General features: G+C 53.0%; 1 protein-coding gene across 1 annotated transcript in view; it reads left to right on the top strand.

The window, feature by feature from the left end:
- Positions 1-6,566: 6,566 nt before the first annotated feature.
- The window catches only part of LOC134537772 (beta-1,3-glucan-binding protein 1-like), a 68,168-nt gene continuing 58,588 nt past the window's right edge, over positions 6,567-16,146 (top strand). The window contains exon 1 of the mRNA XM_063378555.1: positions 6,567-7,194. Coding sequence (XP_063234625.1) covers positions 6,582-7,194 — 613 coding nt within the window. The 5' untranslated portion in view covers positions 6,567-6,581. The remainder of the gene's footprint in view (positions 7,195-16,146) is intronic.

The raw sequence follows: 16,146 nt of genomic DNA, 5'->3' as shown, positions 1-16,146 counted from the left end.
ATGGCCAAAGATTCTTGAAGGATTACATAGGTCTAGTACAACGACCAAAGGGAGCATCTTCAGCGCTGAAGACTTTTCTTGATCTTGAGGGACGTCCCAGGAAAGTTCATTTTTTGTTACAATTTGTAGCAACGAGCTCTCAAGCTCGTACGTCGACAGACAGGCGCAATTCCGGACGTAACCGAAGCAGGCGTCCCCGCAACAGCTGACGCCGATGGCGCCTGGCAGGGTCGATTCTTCACCTCGCTCCCCTGTCGAGCGGGTTGCATGCTCACAGGGGACGAGGGCTTCTAGGTGCCATTGCCATCGTACAGGCTCGAATGCGGCATGCATCACGGCTCCAGGCTGGCGGGACGAAGTCTCACGCCCGCACGCCGGCACACCAGCACGGCAGAGCAGCCGGCCGCTCGCTCACCGAGGGACAGCATCCATCAACCGCGGCGACTTCAGTAGGCGCCTCAGGGCGAGCCAGGGAAGAGCCGCACAGCAGCATGCTGATGCGGAACTCCGAATGACGGAGACGCATGGACGCATCCACGGACTCAGACAGCGAAAGAGGCGGGCGGCCTCGTAGACGCAGCGCATAGCGGGCGGGCACCAGTGACCACGACGGAGCGGGCAGGCGGAGGAGCCTCAGGTCCGTAGCTGCGCCGATCCTCTTGAGGGCACGGCATCCGCGACGAGGAAGGAGGGGGGAGGAACGATAACCAAACCAAATTGAAAAAAAAAGAAACACAAAACCAGACGCGCACGCCAAAACAACAGCAAACCCTTTAATTATGCATTAAACTTTTTTAATTGCCACACATGGGCCTTTCTAAATTTTTTAGATCCAGAAGTACTATGCATCAAGACAGTGTTCTCACCAAGGAATCTGTCTATTATAAAGGGTCCCAAAAATGGTGGGATTAATTTAACATTAATCTTTTAAGCTAAATTAGGTAGCACAAAATTCTTTACAAGGACCAACTGTCCAACAGAAAAGCCATGGGGCTTCCGGGAAGCGTTATATGAATTAGCCACTGCTTGACGAGCCTTCGTGAGATTGCAAGCCACACTGTCCAGCACGGCCTCCAGTGACTCGCCATCCGAGGCAGCCTCCAGGGGCGGCAGTCCCCATAGGTTAAGGAGGGGGTGGGTAAGCTCCCTACCTAGAAACGGAATTGAAGGGGGGAACCGAGTAGCGGAATGCACAGCTGAATTAAGGCCTACGTTGATAAAATCAAGATCGCTGTCCCATAGCGACTGATCATCCCTGTAGAAAGCAGTAAGAATGCTCTTAAGCACTTTATTGACTCGCTCGGATTGGTTTCCCTGGGGACAGTAAGGACTACTGTAAATAGGCTTAATGGCCCATTGAAAACACATGTCTTTGAACAGTACAGAGCGGAAGTAACGTGCGTTATCACACGTGATCATGGCAGGAGCATCAAAAAATTTCCATACCTGATCGCGTAAGGCTTTAACAATACTGTTTGCTTTCACGTTCTTTAAGGGGATTAGCAACACAAATTTCGAAAAAATGTCCAGAATAACCAAAATACAATTGTTACCTTTTTTTGAAGGTGTTAGGGGACCAAAAATGTCAATGTGAAGCACATGCCAGGGGGCAACAGAGCATCAGCACAATACAAGCCGACTTTGGCACACTGCGGCGGTTTCGAGACTAGACAATCTCGAGCCCTAGAGGTGGACCAGGATATTTTAGAATATAAAGGCAATGGGTAGGAGCGACCATGGAGAGTCGGTTAAACATGCTGTCTGTGAACTTGTTGCTAGGACTTAACAGTTATTTCTCACACTTGTTGCTCCAGGTTGTACCAAACTATCCTGAACAATATGCTCCTGGCGAGCACCAGGGTTGGACTGGGTAGCAAATTATTGGATTTGGGGGGGGGGGGGGGGAGTATTCTCACTTTGTATTACTGGCTTGGGTTCATCCAGGACATGATTAGGGAATGTGCTAATCATAATTAGTCTACTTTGCTTTCATGTCCCTAATTATCACTCAAATGTTTGGCAAGGCAGCTGCTACAGGTTGGGATTCTCTCGCAGGACTTAAAAATAAGGCTAATGTCAGGAGCTAGTCCAGAACTTATATTTGGAGTTTTTGAAGCTTGGAGAAAGAATGACCTAAATGAATTTAACTTGTAGGTAAGCATTTCAATTTAAATTGTGTACAGTCCAGCAGAACTAATGTGCTATCGTGTGATCATAGTATCTTGACACTTTCCTGATACCATGCTGAATATTTTTATTTTGAGCATCAAATTAGTATTTTCCTTCCACTTGTAAACACTGTATGTTATGTTTTGGCATTACCATACTTCATTGCAGGCAACGGGCGTGAGAGATGCGTAGTTATGATAGTCCCTTCTAGCCCTCTGTTATGGGCATGGATTTGGTTGTCGGCTTAAGATTCCACCATTTTTAATTATAGTAAATTCCATATGCCTCAATCTTGGATTCCACCATCAAATATGGCTGTCACGTGAAGTGAAGCCAAATAATTAGAGGCCTAGGGAGGCTAGTTTCCAATGCGGAATGAACTTTTGAGCCACATGGTTGTCCTGTACGTGCATGAATTCATTGGCGTTGATCTGAGGGGGGGAGGGGGGGAGGCCCCCTTGAAATTAAGAAGCCCTTCACTTAGGGGGCCCACTTACAATTGAAAAATCGTGACTGTGAAACGGGGTTGATAAACATAGACGTTTATGTAACTATTTGTATATTTTAAAGTTTTCAGCTTATTGCATGCGTATAGGACAACATATGTTAAGTGCACAACATACAAGCACCATATCCAGAGATGATTCGTGTTGGTTAAAACCCACACGCAAAACTCTCGGCCGCGCAAGCCTCCCCTGCAAATATCCGCGAGCCACACTTGCGAATCCTACAGATTAGCGCCCCTGGCATCATTAGCAAATTTTTCTGTAGAATTAAGACAGTGGCAAACTGTGGATGAACTTGAAGATAGATTTCTTAGCCTGAATGTGTAGTCAAGTTGATCCGGTAAACCATGATCTCAAGTAAGATTGAAACGTTATTCCATGCCATGCAGTAGTAAAACAGTTTGCTACCAGACTGTGCATGCATGGCACAGGTGCCACAGGGCCCTCGAGACCCAGGGGTCCTCACAACGTAATGTAAAACTTTCAAACCACACAATTTAATAAAATAGCTATAAATGCGACCTACATGTATCTCTTGATTTGTAAGATTTCTCATGAATTATATTAGCAATAAATTTTAATTTTCATCCTACTATCAGGGTAAATGTACCCATAAGATATTTTTTTTCATACACAACCAGCACTTAAGGATTCTCCACCTCCCCTCCTCCATTTTCCTTTTGCCCTGGGTGCCAATAGCATTGTATCATTATTTAGTCCATGATATTGTGAAAGTAAATAGGTACCTACCTACTTTTATTATCTCTTTGATAATGATTCTTTCTGATTACATAATAAGCATATGGTACCACAGACACCACAACATTGGTGGAGACCCCGACATGTCTGTCGTTTTCTTGGCAATGTGATTCTACAGTTGTTTTCTGCAGGATGGAGATGAAGGGACAACACAACACCCTGTCCTAAACCCAAGGAGAACTTATTTTTCCAATAATCCTCTACTCGGCTGTAGTTCTAACCCTGGACTTTTGGCTTGCTAACCAGGAGTCCATACAGCTCAACCAACATGGCCAGCTGTGAGTCTAAACACTAGCATCGTCTGTGTTCCCTGAATTGTTTTATTTTCTTTCAGGTACATGTGACGCCGACCGCCAATGCTCCTCTGTCGCATAGACCGCTATGCCTCATAAACGTCTCGCAAAAGCGTGTGCACCGAACGCGCCCGTGCGCGCAGCAAAGTGCAGTTCGTGCGACGAGGCGAACGCCATACAACGAGTGCTACACCGGCGCAAGGATCCGGCCGGGTGTGGCATATCCTTCCGCCGCACTACAACAAATTGTTATAATTATGTTTTTCCACAGGATTTTATTAAACATTATTTTTTATTAATTAATAATTCAGTCTTTGCAAAACCATGTTTCACTGTGCGATTTGTCCCGAACCTGGCCGGTTCAGTTTCCCGCGAAATTCACACGTTTCCGCGGGAGGGCTGGCGGGGGAGGGGGGTCGCGCGCGTCGACACAGGCAGTGTCCTTCGAGAGCTCACCCAGGCCGGCAGCCTGCGCGCAACGCGGAACCTTCAACCTTTGCATTCACCGACATGTAGTATTCCATAGTGTAATTTCTTTTCAACCTTTTACGTACAGTTCCGCGGTCGGCCTAAATTTACCATGAGGTACTTAACTTAATTCAATCAGTGCTCAAGATGAGTGTTCCACGTCATACGTAAGTACTGTGGGGAGATTATGTGGTTTTACGTCGGCGCTTCACGCCCAACCTAGCCTACCGGCTATTTAGTTTTGGCCCGCACGGAGCAGCCAGCAGGCGACACGTGCTATCAGACTTAATAACGATTCAGTCCCTGGGACACACCTAGACACCACGTAGAGTCGCCGGAGACACGGGCCTACGTGCTGCTAGCCCAGTTTATCAAGTGTAATGTATTAGTGGAATAGTTGTTCGCCTAAGTGTAATTCGTCATGTCAGGGCTTATGTATCACCGTCGTACGGCAGTGCGCCACCAAACTTAATCCAGAGCTAGGTATTAGTGTAGTGTATTGTGCTTCAAAATATCGTGTGCCATGTCAGAGTGTCTTTTGTAATTTTCGCATCACGTAAACGAGTCTGCCCCTCACGTGCATAAGAATCGTGAGCCGCCACTGAGGAAGTGAGCTGCGCGTGTGACTAGTCGCGTCGGGCAAACCGTTACGGCCAGAACGGGCAGCACCATGTATTGGGCTGTGCTGTATTAAATTCACCAACTATCTGAAGAAGTTTTGTGTTATTATTCAGGCGTCCCGAGTGGCCTCAACAGCTCGGGGGGCCCTACTGCGTTGACCCCTACCTCTAGCCACAAGGCCGAACCTTCCCTGAGATCACGAACTGAACAAAATCACGTCTAAGTAATCAGGGGTAGTGGGGACGGCGTCAAATTGGCGCCCGACTAGTGTGGCTTTCATTTTCTAAAAATTAATTTCCAAATTTTGTTTCAAATTTTTCAAATTTTTTCTCAAATTTTTCAAATTTTATACTTCAAATTAGTGTACCAGTAAGGGCTCGCGTAGGAAGTCGGGAATCGCGCGGAAACGGACGCGACGCGCAGACAGCCAAAGGAGCGGGCACCTGGCGATAGACGCGCGTCAAGTTACACGCCAGACGCGCATCAAGTTACGCGCCAGGCGAGATAACGGCTGTGGGAGCGGAAGTTCGCGCGCCTCGCACACGGATCAGGTGGCGCAGCTGCGCAGCTGCTACGCGCCGAACATGAGCACGAACATGAGCCGTGACGGAGCGATAAGCATAGACATGGAAGGGGTATGCCACGCATGCCTCCTGCCAGGGTTGCCAATAAATCATGCCGCGGCAGGGATTTTCGTCACCTGTACCTGCGACACAGAGAGGAAGCACAAAACAGACTTTGACGACAGAAAACCAGGGCCGACGTCGACAATTAAGTGCGGCGCAAGGGGATGTCATCGGCGGCCCGATGAGGTGGCGTTCTGCCACCATTGCGGCACCGTGAGGCACCGCTCGTGCACCGAGGCCCGGGAGTTCCTCAACTTCCGGAATGGGCTGTTCATGTGCCGCGCGTGCGAGCTCGCGCTGGACAGACCGTCAGCGATGCCGGCGGCCCCTGTCGCACCGCGCCCCGGCGGCACCCTCAAACTGCCGGAGTTCGGAGGGCAGGAGCACGAGGACCCCGCAAAGTTCCTGCGGACATGCCGAGACAGGCTGGCAAGATACGCGGTTCCTACAGATGAGTGGACGGAGAAGGCATGCGATCAGCTGAGGGGGTGTGCCCTTGACTGGTGGACCACATCTGGAGAATACGGCATGGAGTGGGGTGACTTCGCCAACGGACTGGAGGAGCGTTTCAACGACGCCCGTGCCCGGGCCCGGTGTCAACAGTCACTGTTCTGCCGGCCTCAAGAGGCGGGGGAAAGCGCTAAGGCCTTCATCAGGTCTAAGGCGCGGCTCCACCGACGGCTGGCGGAAGGAGAGGACGACAGCAGCATGCTAGGGGTAGTCGTCCAGCTGATGCTGCCCGAACTACGGCCATTCCTTAGGGCCGCCACCGACAAGGGACTGGAGACATTCGTGCGGTTGGCGAACGAGGTGGAGCGCGACGTGCAAGTTGTCCGCCGCAGCCGCGAGCCGTCCACCCGACGGCCAGGAGCGTCGCCACCGATGTTAGCGGCCCCCGGGGACTCCAGGGCTCTGGTACCGTACGTGGAGCCAGTGCCGAGGCAACAGGGGGAGCAGCCGCCCCGACGTGCCGCACCCAGGGAAAACACCGGGGCACCAAACCAGGGGGCTCCGCGCTGCAAGTACTGCCGTGAGGAGCGGTACCACTGGCACGACGTCTGTCCCACGCGGGCAGCTGTCTGGCAAGCCCGTGGGGCGGGCGGCCCCACGTCGGGAAACGCCCGCTAGGGGGTAGTGCCATGGCTGGCCACTGTCCCCGGAACCCTAGCCCGGCCTCCACTGTCACCCCGGCGCGCCCCGTCAGGACGGACGGGCGCCGCGCACCCGACTCGTCAGCGGCCTGCACCGGGTCGTCGGCGAGCCGCACCGGACACCAGGTGGCCCCGGCGACACCGGCAGCACCTGCGGTGTCCGCTGACACACCGGCACGCCCCGTCAGGACGGACGGGCGCGGCGCACCCGACTCATCAGCGGCCTGCACCGGGTCGTCGGCGAGCCGCACCGGACACCAGGTGGCCCCGGCGACACCGGCAGCATCTGCGGTGTCCGCTGACACACCGGCACGCCCCGTCAGGCCGGACGGGCGCGGCGCACCCGACTCGTCAGCGGCCTGCACCGGGTCGTCGGCGAGCCGCACCGGACACCAGGTGGCCCCGGCGACACCGGCAGCACCTGCGGTGTCCGCTGACACACCGGCACGCCCCGTCAGGACGGACAGGCGCGGCGCACCCGACTCGTCAGCGGCCCGCACCGGGTCGTCGGCGAGCAGCACCGGACACCAGGTGGCCCCGGCGACACCGGCAGCACCTGCGGACCGCCTGACGGCAGCGGCAGCGCCCCGGGAGCAGTGTGGTGAGTCGTTCCAATTAGGGCAGTTGGGACCTGGGGCGGGGCATTTACTCCGGATTCCCGTCAGGATGGATGGACAGCCGGTGCATGCTCTTGTCGACACGGCCGCCAGCCACACGTATGTGTCGGCTCAGTGCTCGAGCGTACGGGACATTGACTCAGGTGCGGAGGAGGTACAGTTAGCGACGCAGGGGGCGACAGCGCGTGTTGTCGGTCGCGCGAACATCACCATTGCTATCAGGGACCATGTTAGTCACACAACAGCACTAGTAGTAGAGGGACTACGGGAGACACTGATCCTAGGACTGCCTTGGCTGGCGCAGGAGGACGCCACTGTGGAGGTCAGGGAGGGGAGGTTGCACGTTGGCCACCACGAGCGGCGCACAGTTTACAGCCTGGGCTATCGGCCACCCGCTGAACAGGGGACACCCATCACGCTCGTGGACTTGAGGAATGGTGTGCCCGCTGCCCATGTAGAGCTCATAAACAATGTCTTGTCTCAACAGCCACAGGTGTTTGCGGCCACAGATATGCTCCGCCGTACCACAACCACGGAACACACCATCCCCACCCGACCTCACCAACCCCAGTTCGTAAAACCATACTGGTTCGGACCCACTGAAAGGCACGTCATCCAGACCCAGATCACGGAAATGTTACGCAATGGAGTCATCGAACCCAGTGAGTCGCCATACAACTGCCAGATTGTCATGGCGAACAAGAAAGATGGCTCCATGTGTTTTTGTGTGAATTTCAAACCAGTCAATTCAGTAACCATACCCGCCCCACCACCGCTCATCAACATAACAGACGCTTTGGCAGGGCTGGGCGACGCCCGCATCTTCACGTCCCTGGACCTCAAGTCCGGGTACTGGCAGGTGCCCGTACGTCCAGAGGACCGCCCGAAGACCGCGTTCACTGCCCCTGACGGCCGGCGTTTCCAGTTCTGTGCCATGCCGTTCGGGCTGATGGACGCCCCCGCGACCTTCCAGGCCATGATGGTGCGTGTGTTAGACGGGTACGCGGGCGAGTTCGCCGCCGCGTACTTGGATGACGTCATCATCTGGTCACGGTCGTGGGAGGACCACGCCCGGCACCTCGGCCTGGTCCTTGAGCGGCTGGCCAGACACGGCCTCACGTGCGCCCCCCAGAAATGCCACGTGGGGGCGGCTGAACTGGAGTACCTAGGGCACATGGTGGACGTGGAGGGTTGCCGCCCTCTGCCAAAGCATCTGAACCTTATTGAGTCCAAACCCGCCCCACGAACCCGCAAGCAGCTGCAGAAGTTGATGGGCCTTCTCAACTGGCTGCGCTCGTTCATTCCGCATTTTGCCAGCATCACAGCCCCAATGACGGACTTGCTGTCACCCAAGCTCCGGTTTCAGTGGACCAGCGAAGCGGACGCCGCCCTGGATGCGGTGAAACGGCACTTCCGCGAGTGCCACCAGCTCGCCCGTCTGCAGCCTGACCTTCCCCTGTTCCTTCAGACAGACGCCAGTCAGGAGGGGATGGGGGCCGTCCTATACCAGGTGGGGGACAAAGGCGTGCGCCGGGTGGTGGAGTACGCCAGCGCCAAGTTCGGCCAGCCCGAACGGCGGTACCATGTGAACGAGCAGGAGTGCATGGCCGTCGTTTGGGCTATGCGCCGCTACCGCCACCACCTGGAGGGCCGCCGGTTCACGCTGCGGACGGACAGCCAGTGTCTCCGCTGGCTGGACTCCGCCCAGGGCCGCAAGTCGAAGTTCACGAGGTGGGCGCTGATGCTCCAGAACTTCGACTTCGCGGTCGAGCACGTCCCTGGACGGGACAACCAGTTCGCCGACGAGTTGTCGCGCCATCCCGACCCACACAACACGTTTCAGGATGACCAGGACTGGGAGGGGCTGTTGCCGCCAGAGGGAGCCGCGCCGCCGGTCACTCCGGGGAAGGCGCCCGTAACTTTATTTCACATCCCAAGGGCCCCCGATCATCCCGCCGTCTTGCCTGTGGAGACCCTGAGTGAATTAGTGGAATTCGTGAAACAGGCTCAGCGGACAGACGACCCCACACAGGCCGAGGTGCGGTCATGTGGGGAGCAGGCTCACCCCTACCACAGGTGCGTGGACGGGGTGTTGGAGACCCGGGTACCAGGGGACATGGACGCCTGGCGTCTTCATGTGCCGCTCGGTGTACGCGAGCAGGTCATGGGCTTCCACCACACGCACGAGCTGGCGGGACACCCGGGTGCGCACCAAACCCAGTTAGACATCCGTAAGACCTTCCATTGGCCGGGAGTGACGCGGGACGTACGGGACCTGGTGCGGCGCTGCCAGCAGTGCCAGCAGAGGAAGACGAGGCGGTCTGACGGGGTGGAGCAGCAGCGTCCCCGCCGGCCCCGCGACCCATTTCACACCTTGGCCCTGGACATAATGGGGCCCTACCCGCGGACCACCCGGGGAAGGAGGTTCTTGGTCGTCATCACAGACATTTTCACCCGGTGGGTCGAGGCCTTCCCGGTGTCCAACGTGCGTGCCGGAACCATAGCCGCCCTGCTGGACCACGAGATATTCCCGCGGTATGGTTTCGCGCGCGTGCTGTTGACGGACAACGGCTGTCAGTTCAGCGGGAGGCGCTGGAGAGCTGACTGTCGCCGTTGGGGTCTCGACCACCACACCACCCCCATTTACCATCCCCAGGCCAACCCCACTGAGAGGCGGAACCAGGAGGTCAAGGCGCAGCTGCGGCTGAGGTTGGGGGACGACCACTCCAAATGGGACGTCCACCTGCCGAAGCTGTTGTATTGCCTCCGGCGCCGCACCAACGCTGTCACCGGTCATTCTCCTGCCGAGCTCCTGTACGGGAAGAACTTGGCGTTGCCCGGGGAAAGCAGGGTAGCCGATGTCGCCATGGGCACGGTGGCGCGCCCCAATCATGAGGAGGGGAGGGAGCACGCCAGACAACGGCAGGCCCAATTCCTGGCGGCCCACACGCCCATGAGTAGTCACCCCCCACCCCCCATCCAGCCAGGTCAGCTGGTATATGTCAGGCAGCACCACTTGTCTTCTGGGGCGCGTAACTTTTGTGCGGGGTTGGCGCCCCGATGGTCGGAGCCGCGGGAGGTCCTGTGGAGGACGGGCCCCTTATCCTATGCGGTCCGGACGCCAAGGGGGCGGCCCGCTAAAGTGCACCGGGATGACCTGCGCGTAGTCGCGCACGGGGTCAGAGTTGGCCCAACGACCCCCTCTTCACCATCCCCCACACTCCAGGAAGCTACAGATACGCCGCGGGAAGGAGCAGAACCTGAACCCACCACCCGGGGGGACATGCACACGGGCGACACAGACGTGGGTAGCCCCGATCAGGCACATGAGTGCACCCAACCCGACCTCCGGGACACCCCGAGCAGGTCCCCGGTGCCGCTGGCCACAGTTCCGCACGTCCCCGAGGAGGTGGGGAATCCGTTGGTCTGGTTTCCTGACGAGGAGGGGGAGGAGGTCTGTGAGGAGGAGGACGACGAGCCACTGTGGCCGCTGGACCTCAGCCTGGCGGACGCCACGTTCCGGGTGTCCGTGGACGAGCCCGAGGATGGGGAGGAGCCGGACAGTAGGGATAGGCGCCCCACCCGCAGACGTCGGGCCCCGGTCAGGACGTGCTGCGCGGACGACAGCGAGCCGGTAGAGTTCGCACCTGTCCCCGCCGTGGAGGCGAGCTGCCCGACCACCCAACCGGACACGAGGGAACCTACCACACTCTGCCCAGTGGAGACCCCTACCAGCACAGTCCCCACCACACGACCACAGAGGGCCCGCCGACCCCCGGCCTACCTGGCGGATTACGAGTGGTCCAGGTCCCCGTCGAGCTACTCCACCCGGGCGCGGCCCATAAGGGGCGATCCAGGGGTGCCAACACTCGTGGCCGGACCCCTATCATTCCCCCCGCCCACCTCATCCATTCCACCACCCTGCCACACCCCGACCACGCTGACCCCCCCACCCACTTGTCACCATATTGAGCTAGAAGAGGCGCACGTCGCTGCCCAGTCCCAGGGGGGGAAAGGACACGGGTCAGGGCATAACCCCTTAGCATTCATTGAGTGGGAGAGGTATTCAGGGCAGAATGTTTACATCACAACACACCATCCACTCCGCCGCGTAGTGTAGGGCTCGCAGTGCGGCGAACGTCAGTGAAGTGCTCAGCGTGTGAAGCGAGGCGTTGATGCACATAGCGGTCTCAGAGAAGGGGGGGCATTTGACGCCGACCGCCAATGCTCCTCTGTCGCATAGACTGCTATGCCTCATCAACGTCTCGCAAAAGCGTGTGCACCGAACGCGCCCGTGCGCGCAGCAAAGTGCAGTTCGTGCGACGAGGCGAACGCCATACAACGAGTGCTACACCGGCGCAAGGATCCGGCCGGGTGTGGCATATCCTTCCGCCGCACTACAACAAATTGTTATAATTATGTTTTTCCACAGGATTTTATTAAACATTATTTTTTATTAATTAATAATTCAGTCTTTGCAAAACCATGTTTCACTGTGCGATTTGTCCCGAACCTGGCCGGTTCAGTTTCCCGCGAAATTCACACGTTTCCGCGGGAGGGCTGGCGGGGGAGGGGGGTCGCGCGCGGCGACACAGGCAGTGTCCTTCGAGAGCTCACCCAGGCCGGCAGCCTGCGCGCAACGCGGAACCTTCAACCTTTGCATTCACCGACATGTAGTATTCCATAGTGTAATTTCTTTTCAACCTTTTACGTACAGTTCTGCGGTCGGCCTAAATTTACCATGAGGTACTTAACTTAATTCAATCAGTGCTCAAGATGAGTGTTCCACGTCATACGTAAGTACTGTGGGGAGATTATGTGGTTTTACGTCGGCGCTTCACGCCCAACCTAGCCTACCGGCTATTTAGTTTTGGCCCGCATGGGGCAGCCAGCAGGCGACACGTGCTATCAGACTTAATAATGATTCAGTCCCTGGGACACACCTAGACACCACGTAGAGTCGCCGGAGACACGGGCCTACGTGCTGCTAGCCCAGTTTATCAAGTGTAATGTATTAGTGGAATAGTTGTTCGCCTAAGTGTAATTCGTCATGTCAGGGCTTATGTATCACCGTCGTACGGCAGTGCGCCACCAAACTTAATCCAGAGCTAGGTATTAGTGTAGTGTATTGTGCTTCAAAATATCGTGTGCCATGTCAGAGTGTCTTTTGTAATTTTCGCATCACGTAAACGAGTCTGCCCCTCACGTGCATAAGAATCGTGAGCCGCCACTGAGGAAGTGAGCTGCGTGTGTGACTAGTCGCGTCGGGCAAACCGTTACGGCCAGAACGGGCAGCACCATGTATTGGGCTGTGCTGTATTAAATTCACCAACTATCTGAAGAAGTTTTGTGTTATTATTCAGGCGTCCTGAGTGGCCTCAACAGCTCGGGGGGCCCTACTGCGTTGACCCCTACCTCTAGCCACAAGGCCGAACCTTCCCTGAGATCACGAACTGAACAAAATCACGTCTAAGTAATCAGGGGTAGTGGGGACGGCGTCACATGTCTTCTGTCTGCACATAAATAACAGCATTTGGTGCGGAAGCAAATGTGTTGGTTTGTAAATTGTTTAAACCTTAACTTGACTTGTGGTGTATCCCCACTCCTGTTTTTTTCCTGTATCCGGTTATTGTGTGTATGTCGCGGCCATTGCCGTTTGTATGATGTTTGGCATGTGTAGTAGGTAAAAGAAATCAGTGCTTATTGACCAACGCATTATTATCTAAACTGCATACACCCAACAAAGGTTACGGGCCCAGGTGTGTCAATCAGTCAGGATTAAAGAGTTCGGTCGACACGGGAGTGCGGATATTATTAACATTTTGCATCGTGGTGTCATGGTGTTGGACAGTCGGTCCTTTGAGGAAAAACTGTAAGGTCGTGAAAACTACACAACTTGGAAATTTCTTATGAAAGCTTTGTTAAGCTTAGTCCAGTGGGGTGTTGTCCAACGAAACACCTAGGAAGATGAAGCGATACAGAAAGATCGCAAGGCATTAGCCAAGATTTCTAACTGGTAGAAAAGTATTTAATCCACTACTATGAAAACTGTGAAACATCAAAGCAAGGATGGAATAAGATCCAAATGCTATTTGAAGATTCTGGCCTCGCTTGGAAAGTCGGGTTGTTGCATTGATTAATATTGACTCGCTTTTAGATAACTGCAAATCAGTTGAATATGTGAATAAAATAACTTCAACAGCGCAATGCCTACATGATATTAAGTTTGAGATATCTGATGAATTGGTTGGGATTTTATTGCTAGCAGGTCTCCCGGAAGAGTACGAACACATGATAATGGCCTTGGAGAGCTCAGGAATTCCAATTACAGCTGATGCCATTAAATTCAAATTGCTACAAGAAGTAAAATCTAGTTCAAGCCAATTTCGATCATCCAACATCGATACAGCACTCTACAGTAATCGATCGTCATTGAACAACAACAAACAAAACAAACCCCATGCAGCACCTCGCAAATGCTACAACTAAAATTGGACAGGACATTTTGCTGCAGATTGTCGTGTCAAGTTAAAGGTAAATGAAAGAACGAGTGATAGTGATTTCGACTATAAAACCAACAATGCACTTTTAGCATGTATGCTAACAAACATGGAAAACAGTGAAACAGAGTGGTATTTAGATTCGTGTGCATCAGTGCATTTCACAAAAAATAATTTAGAGAATTGTGTGTCCGAATCTAAGCTATAAATCCTAATGACAAACAGCAATCATCTCATTACAGAATCTGTGGGAAAGGTTGATATTGAGTTGTCAGTCAATGACAAGACCAGCCTCATCACAGCACACGAGGTGTATAATGCTCCTGACATAGCAGCCAACCTACTCTCAGTAAGTAAAATCATAAACAAAGGAAATTTTTTTTTTCATAAAAATGGTGGTAAAATACTGAACTCAAATGATGAACTGATACCCTCGGCATCATTGAAACATGCCATTTATCAGTTAGACACAGTGCAGTCTCCATGTGTTGATATAGTGTATGCTGTCACTTGTGGTGAAGATCTATGGCACCGCAGGTTAGGTCATTTAAACAGAAAAGATATGAACTTATTAAAAACAATGGCAGATGGAGTGCAGAACCTGCAGACAAGCAAGGCCCCATGTGATGTTTGTGTCAAAGGCAAACATCTCGTTTTTCCATTCAAACAAAGTATCTTTATAGAAAAGGAACCCTTGGAACTGGTGCATACGGACTTACGTGGTCCCATGAAGACAGAATCTATTGGAGGCAGTAAGTAATTTTTTGTCCTCATAGTAGATTATTCTCGGTACATAAATATGTACTTCCTGAGGTCAAAGGATCAGGTCTGTTATTTGTTAAAAGAATAATGTGCACTTTTTGAAAACCAGAAGCATCACGAAATAAAAATCTTCAGATAATGGGACAGAGTTCGTAAACAGTGGGTTCTGCAGTTTCCTGAAAATGAAGGGCATTAGACACCAACGCACCGCCAGAGCTTCACCACAGCAGAGCTAGGTCGCGGAGCATGCTATTCGGAAAATTGTTGAAAAGGCACAGTGCTTATTACAAGATGCAGGACTGCCAAAAGTGTATTGGGCCGAAGCAGTAGCGATTTCTGTCCATCTCAACAACAGAAGCTCGACGAAAGCCATTGAAGGAAAGACACTGTTTGAAGCTTGGTATTCAATGAAGCCCAAGCTCAGTTACTTCAGTTGTAAAGCCATGGTCCAAATTCCAAGAGAGAAGAGAAAAAAATGAAATCCCAAATCCGAGAAACTGATATTCATTGGTTATTGTGATAACACGAAAGGTTATCGCCTCATCAATCCAATGACTAAACCAGTGACTATCAGCAGAGACATTTGTTCTTAGAAGAAAATAAGCTCAACGAAATGCCAGCAATTGTGAGAGAAGGCGAGCCTACCTCACAAACTGTTGGTGATAATGAAAAACTTATCTCTCAAGAACGAGAATCGAAGCAGTACAGGGAAATCGCTCCAGATTAAAAAGAAGAGTCCTTCAAGGGGTTCATGGGAAAATGATGGCCTTGAAGAAACCTTCAGTTCTCAACAGTTAAGAAGATCTCATCGCATCCCAAGGCCTAAAGCTGTCGATCCATATATTGTGACTTACTTCATTGCAGAAAACAAGACCCTCACACCAGGGGAAGCTTTGATATAAGTCCACAAGCTGCAAAGTGGAGCAAACAATTGATGAAGAACTATCGTCATTTGTTAGTAATAAAACTTACGAGTGGGTATACTTATCAGATGGCACAAAGTCTCTCAAATCAAAATGGGCGTTCAAAATTAAAAATCTGGACTCCAAGGAACCTAAATACAAGGCTAGACTAGTAGTCAAGGGTTGCGGACAGAAGCTCGGTATAAACTATGTCGCCGTCCCCACTGCCTGTCCTGAAATTTGGTTAATTAAATTTATACAAAGTGAATTTGGTCTCAAGGGCGGGGTTCCTGGCCTCGTGGCTGCAGGCAGGGACGCGTCGACAAAGGGCCCCCCGGGCTGTAATGGACTCCCAGGACGCCGTATTAATGAAATGCACACGTAACTTTAAGTGTTTTATTCCGGTAGCACACGTTACAGAACGTTACACAAGGCCCTGGCACGTGACTGGCCGTATCGTCGTCAACCTTCACTCCGCCTACACGGCCCTCGAATGGCGGCACTGATTACGTCTCACGGCGTTCCGAGGACTGATCCACCGAGGGGTGCAGGCTATCCTGAGCTACGGTGAAAACGGTTCGTGGCGCGGCAAGTCTGGTGCATAACACATGGTAGTTCGTAATTTACTTACGACGTGGAACTGTTACTGTCTAGGCGAGTTAACAATTAATACTGAATTATACAGGGACATGATGATGATGACATACACTAATCTGAAACACGGCAATTAACACTGAATAATTATTAGTACGTCCCGGACTCGAAGTGGGAA

This window comes from Bacillus rossius, chromosome 1 (genome assembly GCF_032445375.1).
Source record: "Bacillus rossius redtenbacheri isolate Brsri chromosome 1, Brsri_v3, whole genome shotgun sequence".
Lineage (NCBI taxonomy): Eukaryota > Metazoa > Arthropoda > Insecta > Phasmatodea > Bacillidae > Bacillus > Bacillus rossius.
This window is presented reverse-complemented; position numbering and strand designations above follow the sequence as displayed.